Raw genomic sequence first — 16,273 nt, 5'->3', positions numbered from 1 at the left:
GATTCCAGCTTGTGCTTCTTCCACCCCAGCGTTTCTCATGATGTACTCTGTATATAAGTTAAATAAGCAGGGTGACAATATACAGCCTTGACGTACTCCTTTTCCTATTTGGAACCAGTCTGTTGTTCCATGTCCAGTTCTAAAGTATAACTGTATAAAACTGTATAAATCTGTATACGTAAAGTATAAATCTGGAGTACTAGTAGATGGGTACTAATATTCTGCCTTTTATGGATGAGGAAACTAAGGTTCTTAAAGGGTGAATGAAATGCTGAAACTGCACAGTTACTAAGCGGGATAAAGAAGGTAACCTGGTACAGAGAGCTTCTGTACTGTTGAGCTTGTTTCTATTTCTGTTCCATTTCTCCAATACTGTTAACAAGATATTCTCTTTTTCATCTTTTTAGAAGTAGCTTTACTTTTTAGAGTACTTTTAGATTCATAGCATGATTGAGCAAAAACTACAGAGAATTCACATGTGTTCTCAGTTCCAAACATGCAGCTTTCCACAGTATCAGTATCCCCCACCACAGTGATATATTTATCACAGTTGATGAATGAACTCACATTGATCATGTCCTCAGGAACCGAAAGCTGTAATTTACCTTAGATTTCACTCTTGGTGTACATCTAAAGATTTTGATGAATACATAATAATATTTATATACAGTTATAGTCTTACACAGAATAGCTTCCCTGCTCTAAAAATCCTTGAAATTCTGCCTGTTATGTCTTCCCTGCCATAGGTAACTATTAATCTTTTTGCTCTCTATGGCTGTATATTTTCCAGAATATTATAAATTTGGAATTTTACCATATGCAGCCATTTCAGACTACTGTTTTTCACTTAGTAATGTGTATTTATGTTCCTCCATGTTTTCTCATGGCTTGATAGCTCATTTCTTTATTTTATTTACTTTTGGCTGTGCTGGGTTTTGGTTGCTGCCCAAGCTTTTTTCCTCATTGTGGCGAGATGGGGACTGCTCTCCAGTTGCAGCATGGGGCTTCTCTTGTGGCGCATGGGCCCTATCGTGTGCAGGCTTCAGTGGTTGCAGCACCTGGGCTCTAGTGCACAGGCTCAGTAGTTGTGGCACACGGGTTTAGTTGCTCCACAGCATGTGGGATCCTGATGGACCAGGGATTGAACCCATGTCTCCTGCATTGGCAGGCAGATTCTCTACCACTGAGCCACCGGGGGAGCCTGATAGCTCATTTCTTTTTAGTGCAATAAAATATCCCTTCACTTGGATGTGCCTTCACTTACTGAAGGATATCTTGGTTATTTCCACATTTTGACAGTTTTGAATAAAGCTGCTATAAACATCCACGTGCAGGTTTTGTGTGAATATATGTTTTCAACTCCTTTGGGTACGTATTTGGCTTTTAGGTAAGAGTATGTTTAGTTTTGTAAGAAACTGCCACACTCTCTTACAATTTAGTAGTACCATTTTACATTCTCACTAGCAATAAGTGAGAGTTCCTGTTGTCCTGTATTTTTGTCAGCATCTGGCATTGTCATTATTTTGTATTTTGGCCATTTTAATAAGTATATGGCAGTGTCTCATTCTTTTAATTTGCAGTCCCTTATGGTCCCATCAGTTCATGGCAAATAGATGGGGAAACAGTGGCTGACTTTATTTTTCGGGGCTCCAAAATCACTGTAGATGGTGATTGCAGCCATGAAATTAAAAGACGCTTACTCCTTGGAAGGAAAGTTATGACCAACCTAGATAGCATATTCAAAAGCAGAGACATTACTTTGCCAACAAAGGTCCGTCTAGTCAAGGCTATGGTTTTTCCAGTGGTCATGTATGGATGTGAGAGTTGGACTGTGAAGAAAGCTGAGCGCCGAAGAATTGATGCTTTGGAACTGTGGTGTTGGAGAAGACTCTTGAGAGTCCCTTGGACTGCAAGGAGATTCAACCAGTCCATGCTAAAAGAGATCAGTCCTGGATGTTCATTGGAAGGGCTGATGTTGAAGCTGAGATTCCAATACTTTGGCCACCTGATGTGAAGAGCTGACTCATTTGATAAGACCCTGATGCTGGGAAAGATTGAGGGCAGGAGGGGAAGGGGATGACAGAGGTTGAGATGGTTGGATGGCATCACTGACTCAATGGACATGGGTTTGGGTGAACTCCGGGTGTTTGTGATGGACAGGGAGGCCTGGCGTGCTGCAGTTCATGGGGTCACAAAGAGTCGGACATGACTGAGCGACTGAACTGAACTATGAAGTATGATATTAAACATCTTTTCATATGCTTATTTGCCTTCTGTGTATCTTTTTTGGAGAGAGATTTATTCAGAAGGAAACTGAAGAAGAACTGAAGAGTTTCTTACTATCTTGCACTGTACTTAGTCGCTCAATCATGCCCGACTCCTTGCGACCCCATGGACTGTAGCCTGGCAGGCTCCTCTTCCCATGGGGATTCTCCAGGCAAGAATACGTAGTGGGTTGCCATGCCCTCCTCCAGGGGATCTTCCTAACCCAGAGATCAAACCAGGTCTCCTGCATTGCAGGTAGAATCTTTACCCGCTGAGCTACCAGGGAAACCAAGAAGAGTTGCTTGATGAAGGTGAAAGAGGAGAGTGAAAAAATTGGCTTGAAACTCAGCATTCTAAAAACTAAGGTCATGGCACTTGGTCCCATCAGTTGATGGCAAATAGAAGGGGGAAAAATTGGCAGCAGTGACAGATTTTATTTTCTTGGACTCCAGAATCACTGCAGACCATGACTGCAGCCATGAAATTGAAAGATGCTTTCTCTTTGGAAGGAAATCTATGAGAAACCTAGACAGAATATTAAAAAGCAGATACATGACTGTGCTGACAAAGATCTACATAGTCAAAGCTATGGTTTTTCCACCTGTCACATGCAGATGTGACAGTTGGATCATAAAGAAAGCTGAGTATTGAAGAATTGATGCTTTTGAACTGTGGTGGTGTTGAAGACTTGAGAGTCCCTTGTACTTCAAGGAGATCAAACCAGTGAATCTTAAAGGAAATCAACCATGAATATTCATTGGAAGGACTATTGCTGAAGCTCCAATATTTTGGGCACATGCTACAAAGAGCTGACTCTTTGGAAAAGGCCCCAATGCTAGGAAAGACTGACGGCTATAGGAGAAGAGGGCAGCAGAGGATTAGATTGATTAGATGGCATCATTGACTCAGTAGACATGAATTTGAGCAAACTCCAGGAGATAGTGGAAGATAGAGGAGCCTGGCATGCTGCAATCCATGGGTTCGCAAAGAGTTGGACATGGCTTAGCAACTGAGCAACAATAATCTTATTCAGATCTTTTGCTGTCTTTTAAATTGAGTTGTTCACTTTCTTATTATTTAGTTTTAAAATCTCTTTTGTATATTTTGGATGATAATACATTATCAGATATGTGTTTTGCAAATATTTTCTCCCAGTCCTTAATTTATCTTCTCATTTTCTTGACAGTGTCTTTCACAGAGCAGAAGTTTTGAATTTTAATGAAGTCTGACTTATTGACTCTTTCTTTCCTGGTTTATAATTTTGGGGTTGTATCAAAAAAGTCATTGCCCAAACAAATATTGTCTTTGTTTTCTCCTGTGTTATCCTTAGATATTTTATAGTTTTGTATTTTACATTTAGATGTATGGTCCACTCTGAGTTTATTTTTGTGAAGGGTGCAAAGTCTGTGTCTAGATTTACTTTCTTGTATATGAATATTTTGTTGGTCCAGCACCATTTGTGAAAACACTGTCTTTTCTCCACTGTGTTGCTTTTGCTCTTTTGTCAAACTTCAGTTGATTGTATTCACGTGGTCTGTTCCTGGGCTCACTGTTCTTAATTGATCTATTTGTATCTTCATTCACCAGCACCACACTGTCCTGATGACTGTAGCTATATAGTAAGTGTTGAAGTCAGATGGTGTCACTCTTCCAGCTTTGCTCTTGCGTTTAAGTTGGCTCTTCTGGGTCTTTTGCCTCTCCACATCAACTTTAACATTAGTTTGTCAATATCCATAAATAACTTGCTGGATTTTGGGGGGATTGCATTGAATCTATAAATCAAGCTGGGAAGAATTGAAACTTGACGGTATCGTGTCTTCCTATTGATGAACATTGGAATCACTCTATTTCTTTGATTTCCTTTGTCAATGTTTTGTAATTTATATATATATAATATATATTATACATAGCTTATTAGGTTTATACCTAAGTATTTCATTTTGAGGGTGCTAATATATGAAGATAGTATTGTGTTTTTAATATCAAATGACACTTGATCATTGTTGGTATATATAGGAGACTTGACTTCTGTTTATTGACCTTGTATCCTGGAACATTGCTGTAATTGCTTATTACTTTCAGGTTTTCTACAGAGACAGTCATGTCATTTGGGAGTAAAAAGACAGTTATACTTATTCCTTCTTAATTTGTAAACCTTTTATTTCCTTTTTTTTTGACTCATTGTATTAGCTAGGACTTTCAGTATAATTTAGAAAAGTAGTGGTAAGAAGTGACATCCTTGTTCCTAATCTTAGCTAGAAAGCATCTAGTTTCTTAACATTACGTATATTGTTAGCTGTAGATTTTTTTTTTTTTCTAACAAGTTAAGGAACTTCCCCTCTATCCTTACTTTGCTGAGAGTTTCTATCGTGAATTGGTATTTGATTTTCTCAAATTCCTTTTTTGCATTTACCGATACGATCATGCACTTTTTCTTGTTTAGCTTCTTCATGTGATAAATTGGTTTTCAAATGTTGAACCAGCTCTGCATACCCAAAATAAATCTTATTTTGTCTTGGTGTGTAATTCTTTTCATATGTTGGTATTTTCAATTTGCAGATATTTTGTTGAAGCTTTTTGCAACTGTGTTCATGAGAGATGTGTGGTGGTGGTTTAGTCTCTAAGTCGTGTCTGACTCTTGCTACCCCATTGACTATAGCCTGCCAGGCTCCTCTATCCATGGGATTCTCTAGGCAAGAATAGTGGAGTGGGTTGTCATTTCCTTCTCCAGGGGATCTTCCCAACCCAGGGATTGAACCCTGGTTTCCTGCATTGCATGCAGATTCTTACCAACTGAGCTACAAGGGAAGCTCAGTGATATGTAGTTTTATTGTAAATTGTTTTTTTCTGATTTTAGTATTAGGGTAATGCTGGCTTTATGGAATGAGTCAGGAAGTATTTCTTGTGCTTCAGTCTTACGGAAGAGATTATAGAGGATGCTTTAGTTTCGTCTTCAATATTTGTTAAGATTTACCAATGAACCTTTTGGGACCTGATGCTTTGTATTTTGGAAGATTATTAATTGTTGATTCAAATTCTTTAATAGATCTAGGTCTATTCACATTGTCTATTTCTTGGTGAATTTTATCAGATTATGTCTTTCAAGAAACTGATTTTATGTAGATTATCAAATTTGTGGACGTAGACTTATGCATAGTATTCCTTTATTATCTTTTTAATGTCTGTAGTAATGTGTCATCTTTCATTTTTGATGTTAATAATGTGTATCTTTTATTTTTAGTTTGTCTGGCTAGAGGCTTGTTGACTTTAATGTTCTTTTTGAAGAACTAGCTTTAGATTTTGTTGCCTTTCTCTATTGATTTCCTTTTATAGATTTCATTGACTTCTGATCTAATTTTATTATTTCTTTTCTTCTGCTTGCTTTGAATTTAATTTGCTCTTCTTGTCCTAGTTTCCTAAAAGTTAGATTATTTATTTTAGATTTTCATCTTTTCTAATATATGAATTCACTGCTATAAAATTCCCTCCAAGCAGTGCTTTTGCTGAATCCCACAAATGTTGTTATATTTTCATTTAGTTAAATATATTTGAAAATTTCTTTTGAGATTCTTAGAAGTGTCTTATTATTTAATCTCCAAGTATTTTGGGATTTTCCAGCCATTTTTCTGTAACTGACTTTTAGTTTAATTTTACTGTGGTCTGAGAGCATGCTTTATATGAACTCTATCCTTTTAAATAAATTAAGATGTATTTTATAGCCCAGAATGTGGTCTGTCTCGATGAGCAAAGCCTATTTTTCTGAATTGAAGTCTTAGATTAATGATGATATTTTAAAATAATTCTATTTTCCATCCATGGTAGGAAGTGAGTACTTTTATCTTCAGCTTACCTCATGATTTGTTCTAATGACACAAAACTTTCATCTCAGTGCTCTGTTCCTATGGATGCCAACTTAGGTCTCAGAATGTGTGGCATCTCTGGAAAAATCTAGGCTGTCTTCTTAAAACGCATATGCACATTAGTGGAAGTATGCTAATATTATCAATTTGTGATTGATTTTAAAAATAATGGCTGAAGTGACATATCTGAAAAATTTTTGTAAATGAGAAAACATTGAACATTCTTAAAAGATATATAAATAATAAATTTACCTTTATACTTTTCAGATGTAACAGTTTTATTTTTTTCTATCTGATTTTAGTTTTGTCAGCCTGGCGGATGGCAGCTGTCCAGAGAGAGGAAGCAACCAACGTTTTTTGTGGTGGTCCTGACGGATATTGACTCAGATCGACATTACTGCTCGTGTCTAACCTTTTATGAAGCAGAGATCAATCTTCAGGTGCAATAACTTTTCTAGCCAAATTATAGCCAAAGGGCACCTTTTTAGGAATCTGTTTATTATGCTATATTTGTTTTTGTTAGAACTGCAAGTTTGAGTTATGTGATTTACTTTAAAAAGGCTGAGGTACTGTATTATTGAAGAGAGCAAAAAGGCAAAGTAATTGTCCAAGATTAATTGTTCTTCTTTAAAATATTATTTATAGTCTACATATTTCTAAGAATAGCACATCTGCAAATTGGTTGGTAAGAAGATTTGTATCTGCTCATGGTGAAGCTGTGGTTTGTCCCTTTTAGTCCTTCTCCTGAGGTAGCTTTCACAGAATATAGAGCATTTAATCAGAATGTTTATAAATCACTTATCACAATGCTTGATATTATTTTTTAAGCACGGAAGTAACTGTTAACTCATTATTATTGGTGGTGGTATTATCACAATGATGGTACTGAAATTATTAGGCTAGAACTATAGAAATTAAAAGTAATTAAAAGTACTGGTCTTTCAGAGTATTAGTTGGGGTTCTCTCTGTTTCAGATAACTAAATACTGCCTCTAATTTATTCAGAAAAGATATTATGAGAAAGTATTGCTCCTTTGGGGAGCATTTTCCAGGCAAGAATACTGGAGTAAGTTGCCATTTCCTTCTCCAGGGGATCTTCCTGACTCAGGGATTGAACCCAGGTCTCCAGCATCATGAGCAGATTCATTACTGTCTGAACCACCACTATAACCTTCATAATAATTGCACTTAAAAAAAAAAACCCTTTCTGCCACATGCAGCCACTGCCACGTGTTGGTGACTCCTGCTTTTAGTGCCATATGGGTTGTTTCCTTGTGTAAGTCAGATTGGTTACAGATTCCCCCCTCCAGCCACCCACAAAGGAATCAGAAAAACTTTTTTGTTGTTATTTGTTAATTTGTTGTGCACAAATTAAGTCTCTATAGTATGAGAAGGAAACTATAAAACAGTTTGCAGGATGTTGAGGGAGTCAGTTTGCATTATTTGCTGTGCTTTCTGAAGTGGCCTCACAAAGGAGCATTTGTTATTTTTGCTATTTTAATTAAATGCCATGGTCTGAATGTTCTTGATGCAAAAATTTCCCTTTACAAGAGTAAACAAACCAACTTTCATGGTACTGACTCACATTATCCAAGTTCATTAGAGCAATGTATTAAAACTAGTATGCTGGTTTTTAATTTATAGTGAAAAGTTAAAAGTTTATATAGAACAAAATATATGTTATCTATATTATCAGCACACTTTCTCCTTATTGTCAGATCTTTGTGGGAAGCCATGTCAAAATCAGATTCATTTTGATTGTGGAATCAAACAAAGGAATTTTTCATGTCAGAGATTTAATACCTGCCAGATTAACACAGCCAATTATTTGTGTAATTGACCCTTAAACAACATGGGCTTAAACTGCACAGGTCCACTTATACATGGGTTTTTTTTCAGTAAACACTCGATCCATGGTTGGTTGAATATGTGGATACAGAACACCAACTGTGAAGGTAACGTGTGGATTTTCAACTGCACAGAGAAATCGGCATCTCTGAATCCTGCATTGTTCAGGGCCAACTATTTTTTAAATTAATAATTATCTGTATAGTCAAGGCTATAGTTTTTCCAGTAGTCATGTACAGATGTGAGAATTGGACCATAAAGAAGGCTGAGTGCTTTTGAACTGCAGTGTTGGAAAAGACTCTTGAGAGTCCCTTGGACAGCAAGAAGATCAAACCAGTCAATCCTGAAGGAAATCAACCCTGAATATTCATTAAAATATTGATGCTGAAGCTGAAGCTCCAGTACTTTGGCCACCTGATGCGAAGAGCTGACTCATTGGAAAAGACCCCGATGCTGGGAAAGATTGAAGGCAGGCAGAAAAGGGGTCAACAGAGGATGAGATTGTTGGATGGCATCATTGATTCAATGGACATAAGGTCTAGCAAACTCCAGGAGATAGTGAAAGAAAGGGAACCCTGGCATATTGCAGCCCATAGGGTTACAAAGAGTCAGACACGACTGAGCAACTAAACAACAATAACATGCTGTCAGTGCAGACAGAAAACTTAAATGTCTATGATTCTAATCATTTCTGTCCTAGATAGCATTCAAGTGGATGTTGCCAACACAGTTAGTTAATTCAGTTCCCATTTTGATCAGTTCATTCTGATGAGAAAGAATGTTCTCTATTTGAGAGCCTCACTGTCTCTTTGAAGGGACCTTTCATTTCCCTGTTGATCTTTTGAATATAAGTTAGTTCTGAGAATGCAATAATTTCTTTTATTTCCATATTCCTGAAGGTGCCTCTATACAACATATGGAGAACCTTCCCTATGATAGCAGCTGAATACACATACTTCTCAAGCATACATGGAACATTCCCTAGGATAGATAATATGGTAGACCACAAATGAAGTCAATTCATTTAAGATTAAAATTATATTAAGCTTCTTTTCCAACCACAGAAGTATAGAATTAGAAGTCAATTACAAGAAGAGGACTGGAAAATTTACAGCTATGTGGAGGTTAAATAATACACTACTGAGTGGGTCAAAGAATACAGTAAAGAAGAATTTAAAAAACCTTGAGACAAATGAAAATGAAGATACAACATACCAAAATTTATTGACTGAACCAAAAGGGGGGAAATTTACAGTGATTATAGTAATTAACACCTAAATTAAGAAAAGAGCAAAACCTCAAATAAGCAAATTAAGTTTACACTGTAAGGAGCTAGAAGATGCCAAAACTAAGCCAAAAATTAATAGAATGAAGGAAATAACAAAGATCAGAGTGGAAATAAATGAAACAGTAAGCTCTTAAAAAAAGTAAACACTTGGGGATAAACTCCTTAACAAAGGTCTTGCCAGTGACTTGGATTTTTTTGTTGTTGCTTAGCAGAAGTAAGTAATAATCAGGGAAATGGAAATCAATAACATAATGAAATATCACCTCATACATAATGAAATATCACCTAACACTGCCAACTGTTAGAATGGCAGTTATCAAACAGATGAGAGACAACAAGTGTATACAAGACTGTAGATAAGAGGGAACCCTTGTGAACGGTGGGTGGAAATGTGAATTGGTGGGAAATACTATGGATAATGAAAATGGAAATTCCTCAAAAAATTAAAAATAGAACTGCCTTATAAATCCAGCAGTACTACTTCTGAGTATATATCCAAAGGAAATGAAAATAGGGTATAGAAGAGATATCTGCTTCCCACGTTCATTGCAGCATTATTCACAATAGCCAAGATACAGCAACAAGCTAAGAGACCATCAACAGTTAAATGGATTAAGATGTTTATTATCATAAATATTAATTATCTTTAATAGACCCCACTCTCCTTCCCCTACTCCACACCATCTTTCTCCTTAGATAGACAGATAGACACACATTGTTCTGAACTATTTGAGACAAATTAGTGTGTTTCATTTCTCTTTGCCCTAAAGTATTCAGTGTGTATTTCATGAGTTAGTTTTTTTTTTTTCTAACATAAGCATAGTATGGTTATCAGTATTAGAAAACGACATCGGTAATACACCTTTATCTCCTCTACCATCCATATTCAGTTTTGTCATTTGACCTAATGTTCTTTATGCCCTTCCCACTGCCTTTTTTTGGTCCTCCAATATAGGATGTAGTTTAAAAAAATCATGTGTTGCATTTAATTATCATTTCTCTTATGTCTGTTTTCATCTGAAATAGTTGCTCAGCCTTTGACATTTTCAAATAATGCAGGTCCGAACACCTCTTTTAAATAGAACTCTTAACATTTTTTGTTTTTCTGATATCTCTCACTTTAGATTCAGGTTATCCACCAGTAGCTGGAATACTACCAGCATTTGAAATACCAAGTGTATGTCCTTCTATGGGCACATATCTGGAAGTACACAATGTCTGTCTGCTACCAGCCTGCCCTACTGATGTTCTTTTTGTGTACCTGGTCTGGTGATTGTCAGATATCTCCATTGTATACTTGCTTGTTTTTTTTTCTTTCTTGGAACTAATAAGCTGTGTGTGGTAAGATACTTTAAGACTAAATATTCTGTAACTAATTAATTATCCCTCTACACTCCCACCAGATTTAGCATTTAGTGATGATTCTTGCCTATGCCAGTGCTTAGTATGATGGTTGCAAAATGACTGTTTTCCAACTGTGCACACCCTCTATCTGTACCTTTACCAGTCAGCAGTTGACATTTTACCTTTTCTGTCTTGTCTATCTATGTGAGATATGATCTCATGTATTCTAGTTTCTTTTTTCTTCAGTAGTATATAATTAATGGTTTTCCCTGTTGTGATACACAGATTGTCTAAGATTTGACCAGTGATTACCCCATCAGAATGGTTCCTGTGTTGTCTTGTCAAAACCCCACAATAGTTTTTTTTTTAAAGCATTTTAAAAATTTCTGTCATAACAAGGTGTTCCAGGATCACCTTTTTCCTTCCCTGCTCCAGTCTTTAAATCAGCCAATACTTCAAGGATCTCTGGCTCATTTGACTAATAAATAATACTAAAAACCAAGATCAATGTTCTCATGCTGTTAAGTCACTTCAGTCGTGTCCGACTCTGTGTGACCCCATAGACGGCAGCCCACCAGGCTCCCCCGTCCCTGGGATTCTCCAGGCAAGAACACTGGAGTGGGTTGCCACTTCCTTCTCCAATGCATGAAAGTGAAAAGTGAAAGTGAAGTCGCTCAGTCGTGTCTGACTCTTAGCAACCCCATGGACTGCAGCCTACCAGGCTCCTCGGCCCATGGGATTTTCCAGGCAAGAGTACTGGAGTGGGGTGCCATTGCCTTCTCCAATGTTCTCATATATTTAGAATTAACACTTGAAAATTATTTTTCTTTTTAGCTCAAATATTTTCCTATTTGCCACTTTAACTGGACCAAAGCATTGTAATTTATTTAGTATTCACAGTTACCTTACAGAAAGTTAGAGTCTGCTTCAAGTTTAAGTTATAAGATTTCTAGCTCCTGTATAAGTTCACCTAGGTAGTAGACGCCAGCCAGAATTATATAAGAGCTTTTCTTTGTGAAGAATCGAGAGATAATATCTTTTGGAATTGGTCCAAAAAAATGGTAAAAACAATGAGGTAATATTTGAAAAAGATAATATTAAAGTCCAGATGATGTTCCTTTCTTGGGTCATCATTAATGTTGTTCCCATTTTCAATGTGAACAGTGAACTATGTCCTTTTTAAAAAATGTGTTTTTCTTTTATTTTTGGATCATATCATCAATTCAAAAATAGATCTTTTAATTCTCATTTGGTGTGAATTATTTCATACCAAATATACTATGACACATTATTTGGAAGTCTAAAGAAGAGGAACTTAGGGACACAAACCATCCAAAATATAATTGTGCAACTTTAAAAATGTTGGCTCTTATCTTTCTAAGTTACAGTAACACTGTCAAAAAACACAAGCAAAAGCTTGGCATTAAATTTTTGATAACATATTCCCAGAATTATTCAGTTAGGCAATGTGATTATAACATTTTTTAAGTAATCAGTAAAATATGATAGATGTGAGGTGCTTTATTATATGACTTACCCTAAAAAAAGATGGACTTGTCTAAATTTTTTGAACTTCCCAGGTGGCACTAGTAAAGAACCCGCCTGCCAATGCAAGAGATTTAAGAGACATGGGTTCCATCCCTGGGTCGGGAAGATCCCTTGAAGATGGAAATGGCAACCCATTCCAGTATTCTTGCCTGGAGAGTCCCATGGACAGAGGAGTCTGGTGGGCTGCAGTCCGTGGGGTCGCATAGAGTTGGACAAGACTGAAGCAACTTAGGATGTGTATCATTTTAGAATCTTTTAATGAGTCTGTAAGTGTGTTTATGAACCAATAATAATACAGTTCAAACTAAAGACATTTTGGTATGTCAGCAACCAAGTGTGATCAAAGGAGCAAAATGAATAAATGTACTTTAGAATAACGTTGACACATAGGAGATGGATAATGAAGGTTTTATTTTCTTTGTTTTTTAGATGGGAATTTTTTTTAAAACAAAATTTAAGTGAGTAGTATATAAATCCCATTACACTTGACCCAGCTTTAAAAATTGTCAGAATTTTGTTGGTCTTTTAAAGTTTAAATCCTTTTTTTTTAAATAGAGACATTTTAAAGCAAACCCCAGACACCATAAATTATTGCAAATATTTTAGTGTGTGCATGCTGCACGCATGCTTAGTCCCTCAGTTATGTCTGACTCTTTGTGACCCCACGGACTGTAACTTGCCATGCTCCTTTGTCCATGGGTTTTCCAGGCAAGAATACTGGAATGGGTAGCCCTTCTCTTCTCCAGGGGATCTTCCCAACCCAGCGATCAAACCTGGGTCTCCTGCATTAGCAGGTGGATTCTTTACCACCTGAACCACCAGGGAAGCCCCAAATATTTTAGTGTATATCTCTAACTGATAAAGATTTTTTTTTACATTACCAATCTGCCATTATAATACTTAAAAATTAATTACAATGAATAATCCCTTAATATTATCTAATATCTAACTTACATATTTCTAAATTTAAAAATTTGTCTTGACTTATTCAGGCAAATTCTGCACATTATATTTGGTTGATATTTCTTCAGTTTTTTTCTGTAACAGGCCCTCTTTTGGGGGCAGTAGAGAAATTGGGTCATTTGTTCTATACAAAGTTCTGTATTCTGGATTGGGCTGATTAATTCTCCATATTATTTTTACCTCTGTTCTCCATTATATCTCTATTCTCCATAGTTTCCTTAAAGTAATATTTAGATCTAGAGGCTTGATTGGATTCACATTCAATTTTTAAATCAAGACCACTTCAAAGATTGTACTGTACTTCCTATTGCATCTCATCAAGATAAACTTAACTTCTGGTTGTTCTACTTTTAGTATTGTTAAGATTGATTTGTGGCTTTGGGGTGGTGCCAGCCTTCACTTAGTTTGGGTCTACTGATGATCTTTGCCTAAATACATTATTTAAGCAAGAATTGCAAAAGGTAAATTCTTCCTTCTATTATTCTTTCTGTATTTATTAACTGAATTTCAGTTATTAAATAGAACTTTCATTGACTACAGTTAGATTGGTAATACTGGAGCAGGTAGCCTTTCCCTTCTCCAGGGGATCCTCCCAACCCAGGGATCAAACCCAGGTCTCCTGCAAGGCAGGCGGATTCTTTACCAGCTGAGCCAGAAGGGAAGCCCAAGAATACTGGAGTGGGTAGCATATCTCTTCTCCAGTGGATCTTCCCAACCCAGGAATCAAACCAAGGTCTCCTGCATTGCAGGCCGATTCTTTACCACCTGAGCTATCAGGGAACCCCTTTAGCCATCTTTGAGAAGTGAGAAGAAGAAGTGAAGTCGCTCAGTCGTGTCCGACTCTTTGCGACCCCATGGACTGTAGCCTACCAGGCTTCTCCATCCATGGGATTCTCCAGACAAGAATACTGGAGTGGGTTACCATTTCCTTCTCCAGGGGATCTTCCCAACCCAGGGATTGAACCCGGGTCTCCTGCATGGGAGGCAGACACTTTAACCTCTGAGCCACCAGGGAAGCAGTGACCAATTAAAAATTATAAACTTATGGATTTTTGTATGTTTAAATCAGTCAATTGTGATTTTTATTTATTTTGATTCTGTTAGTCTTTGACAGATTATTTACTTTTTTACTAAGATGAATAGGCTAATTTTGTACTTTTTTGTGACTCAAAATTAGAATGTCATTTCTCCAGGGAGTTCTGGTTTCCTTACTGGAAAATAGTATTTAATAAGTTCTTGATTGTATAAATGAATTATTTACACTCTTATGATGCTTAGAACAGTGTCTGGCATATAGAATATATGTTACAGTTATTATTTTCTTTTATATTCTCATATTGATTAATTTAAAACTGCATGATCTCTGGGCTTTCCAGTTTGCGCTAGAGGTAAAGAACCCATTTGCCAATGCAGGACACCTAAGAGATGCGGGTTCAATCCCTGGGTAGTAAAGATCCCCTGGAGGAGGAACTGGCAACCCATTCCAGTACTCGTGACTAGAGAATCCCATGGACAGAGAAGTCTACAATCCATAGGGTTGCGAAGAGTTGGACATAACTGATCCCTGCACAAGCAATATCAGTATCACTAGGTAACTTGTTAGAAATGAAAATCCTTGGATTCTACCTCAGACCTACTGAATCAGAAATTTTAGGGGTGGGACTCAAAAATTGGTTTTAGCAAGCCCTCAAATCCCATGGAGCCTGGTAGGCTGCAGTCCATGGGGTTGCTGAGAGTCGGACACAACTGAGCGACTTCACTTTCACTTTTCACTTTTCACTTTCATGCATTGGAGAAGGAAATGGCAACCCACTCCAGTGTTCTTACCTGGAGAATCCCAGGGACAGGGGAGCCTGGTGGGCTGCCGTCTGTGGGGTCGCACAGAGTCAGACACGACTGAAGCGACTTAGCAGCAGCAGCAGCAGCAGCAGCAGTGATCCTGTTGTGCACTAAAGTTACAGAACCACTGGTCTAGAGAAGAAGTTCCTAACTCATGGTGAGAATGGGCCACAGGCAAACTGAATATTTTCTTAGGGCAGCTGTAAAGAGCCTTAAATTGAAGAAAGTAGGGAAAACCACTAGACCATTCAGATATGACCTAAATCAAATCCCTTATGATTATACAGTGGAAGTGAGAAATAGATTTAAGGGACTAGATCTGATAGACAGAGTGCCTGATGAACTATGGATGGAGGTTTGTGACATTGTACAGGAGACAGGGAGCAAGACCATCCCCTTGGAAAAGAAATGCAAACAAGCAAAATGGCTGTCTGAGGAGGCCTTACAAATAGCTGTGAAAAGAAGAGAGGCAAAAAGCAAAGGAGAAAAGGAAGGATATAAGCATCTGAATACAGAGTTACAAAGAATAGCGAAGAGAAATAAGAAAGCCTTCCTCAGCGATCAATGCAAAGAAATAGAGGAAAACAACAGAATGGGTAAGACTAGAGATCTCTTCAACAAAATCAGAGATACCAAGGAAACGTTTCATGCAACGATGGGCTCGATAAGGACAGAAATGGTATGGACCTAACAAAAGCAGAAGATATTAAGAAGAGGTGGCAAGATTACACAGGGGAACTGTACAAAAAAGAGCTTCACAACCCAGATAATCACCATGGTGTGATCACTCACCTAGAGCCAGACATCCTGGAATATGAAGTCAAGTGGGCCTTAGAAAGCATCACTATGAACAAAGCTAGTGGAGGTGATAGAATTCCAGTTGAGCTTTTTAAAATCCTGGAAGATGATGCTGTGAAAGTGCTGCACTCAATATGCCAGCAAATTTGGAAAACTCAGCAGTGGCCACAGGACTGGAAAAGGTCAGTTTTCATTCCAATCCCAAAGAAAGGCAATGCCAAAGAATGCTCAAACTACCACACAGTTGCACTCATCTCACATGCTAGTAAAGTAATGCTCAAAATTCTCCAAGCCAGGCTTCCGTGAACTGTAACTTCCAGATGTTCATGCTGGTTTTAGAAAAGGCAGAGGAACCAGAGATCAAATTGCCAACATCCTCTGGATCATGGAAAAAGCAAGAGAGTTCCAGAAAAACATCTATTTCTGCTTTATAGATTAGGCCAAAGCCTTTGACTGTGTGGATCACAATAAACTGTGGAAAATTCTGAAAGAGATGGGAATACCAGACCACCTGACCTGCC

At 37.4% G+C, this 16,273-nt stretch overlaps 1 protein-coding gene across 1 annotated transcript in view; it reads left to right on the top strand.

The window, feature by feature from the left end:
- The window catches only part of SBF2 (SET binding factor 2), a 502,701-nt gene that overhangs the window by 214,197 nt on the left and 272,231 nt on the right, over positions 1-16,273 (top strand). Inside the window, exon 3 of the mRNA XM_010829324.1 lies at positions 6,428-6,565. Within this exon, the coding sequence (XP_010827626.1) occupies positions 6,428-6,565 (138 nt within the window). The remainder of the gene's footprint in view (positions 1-6,427; positions 6,566-16,273) is intronic.

This window comes from Bison bison, unplaced genomic scaffold (genome assembly GCF_000754665.1).
Source record: "Bison bison bison isolate TAMUID 2011002044 unplaced genomic scaffold, Bison_UMD1.0 scf7180017864503, whole genome shotgun sequence".
NCBI classification, from domain to species: Eukaryota; Metazoa; Chordata; class Mammalia; order Artiodactyla; family Bovidae; genus Bison; species Bison bison.
This window is presented reverse-complemented; position numbering and strand designations above follow the sequence as displayed.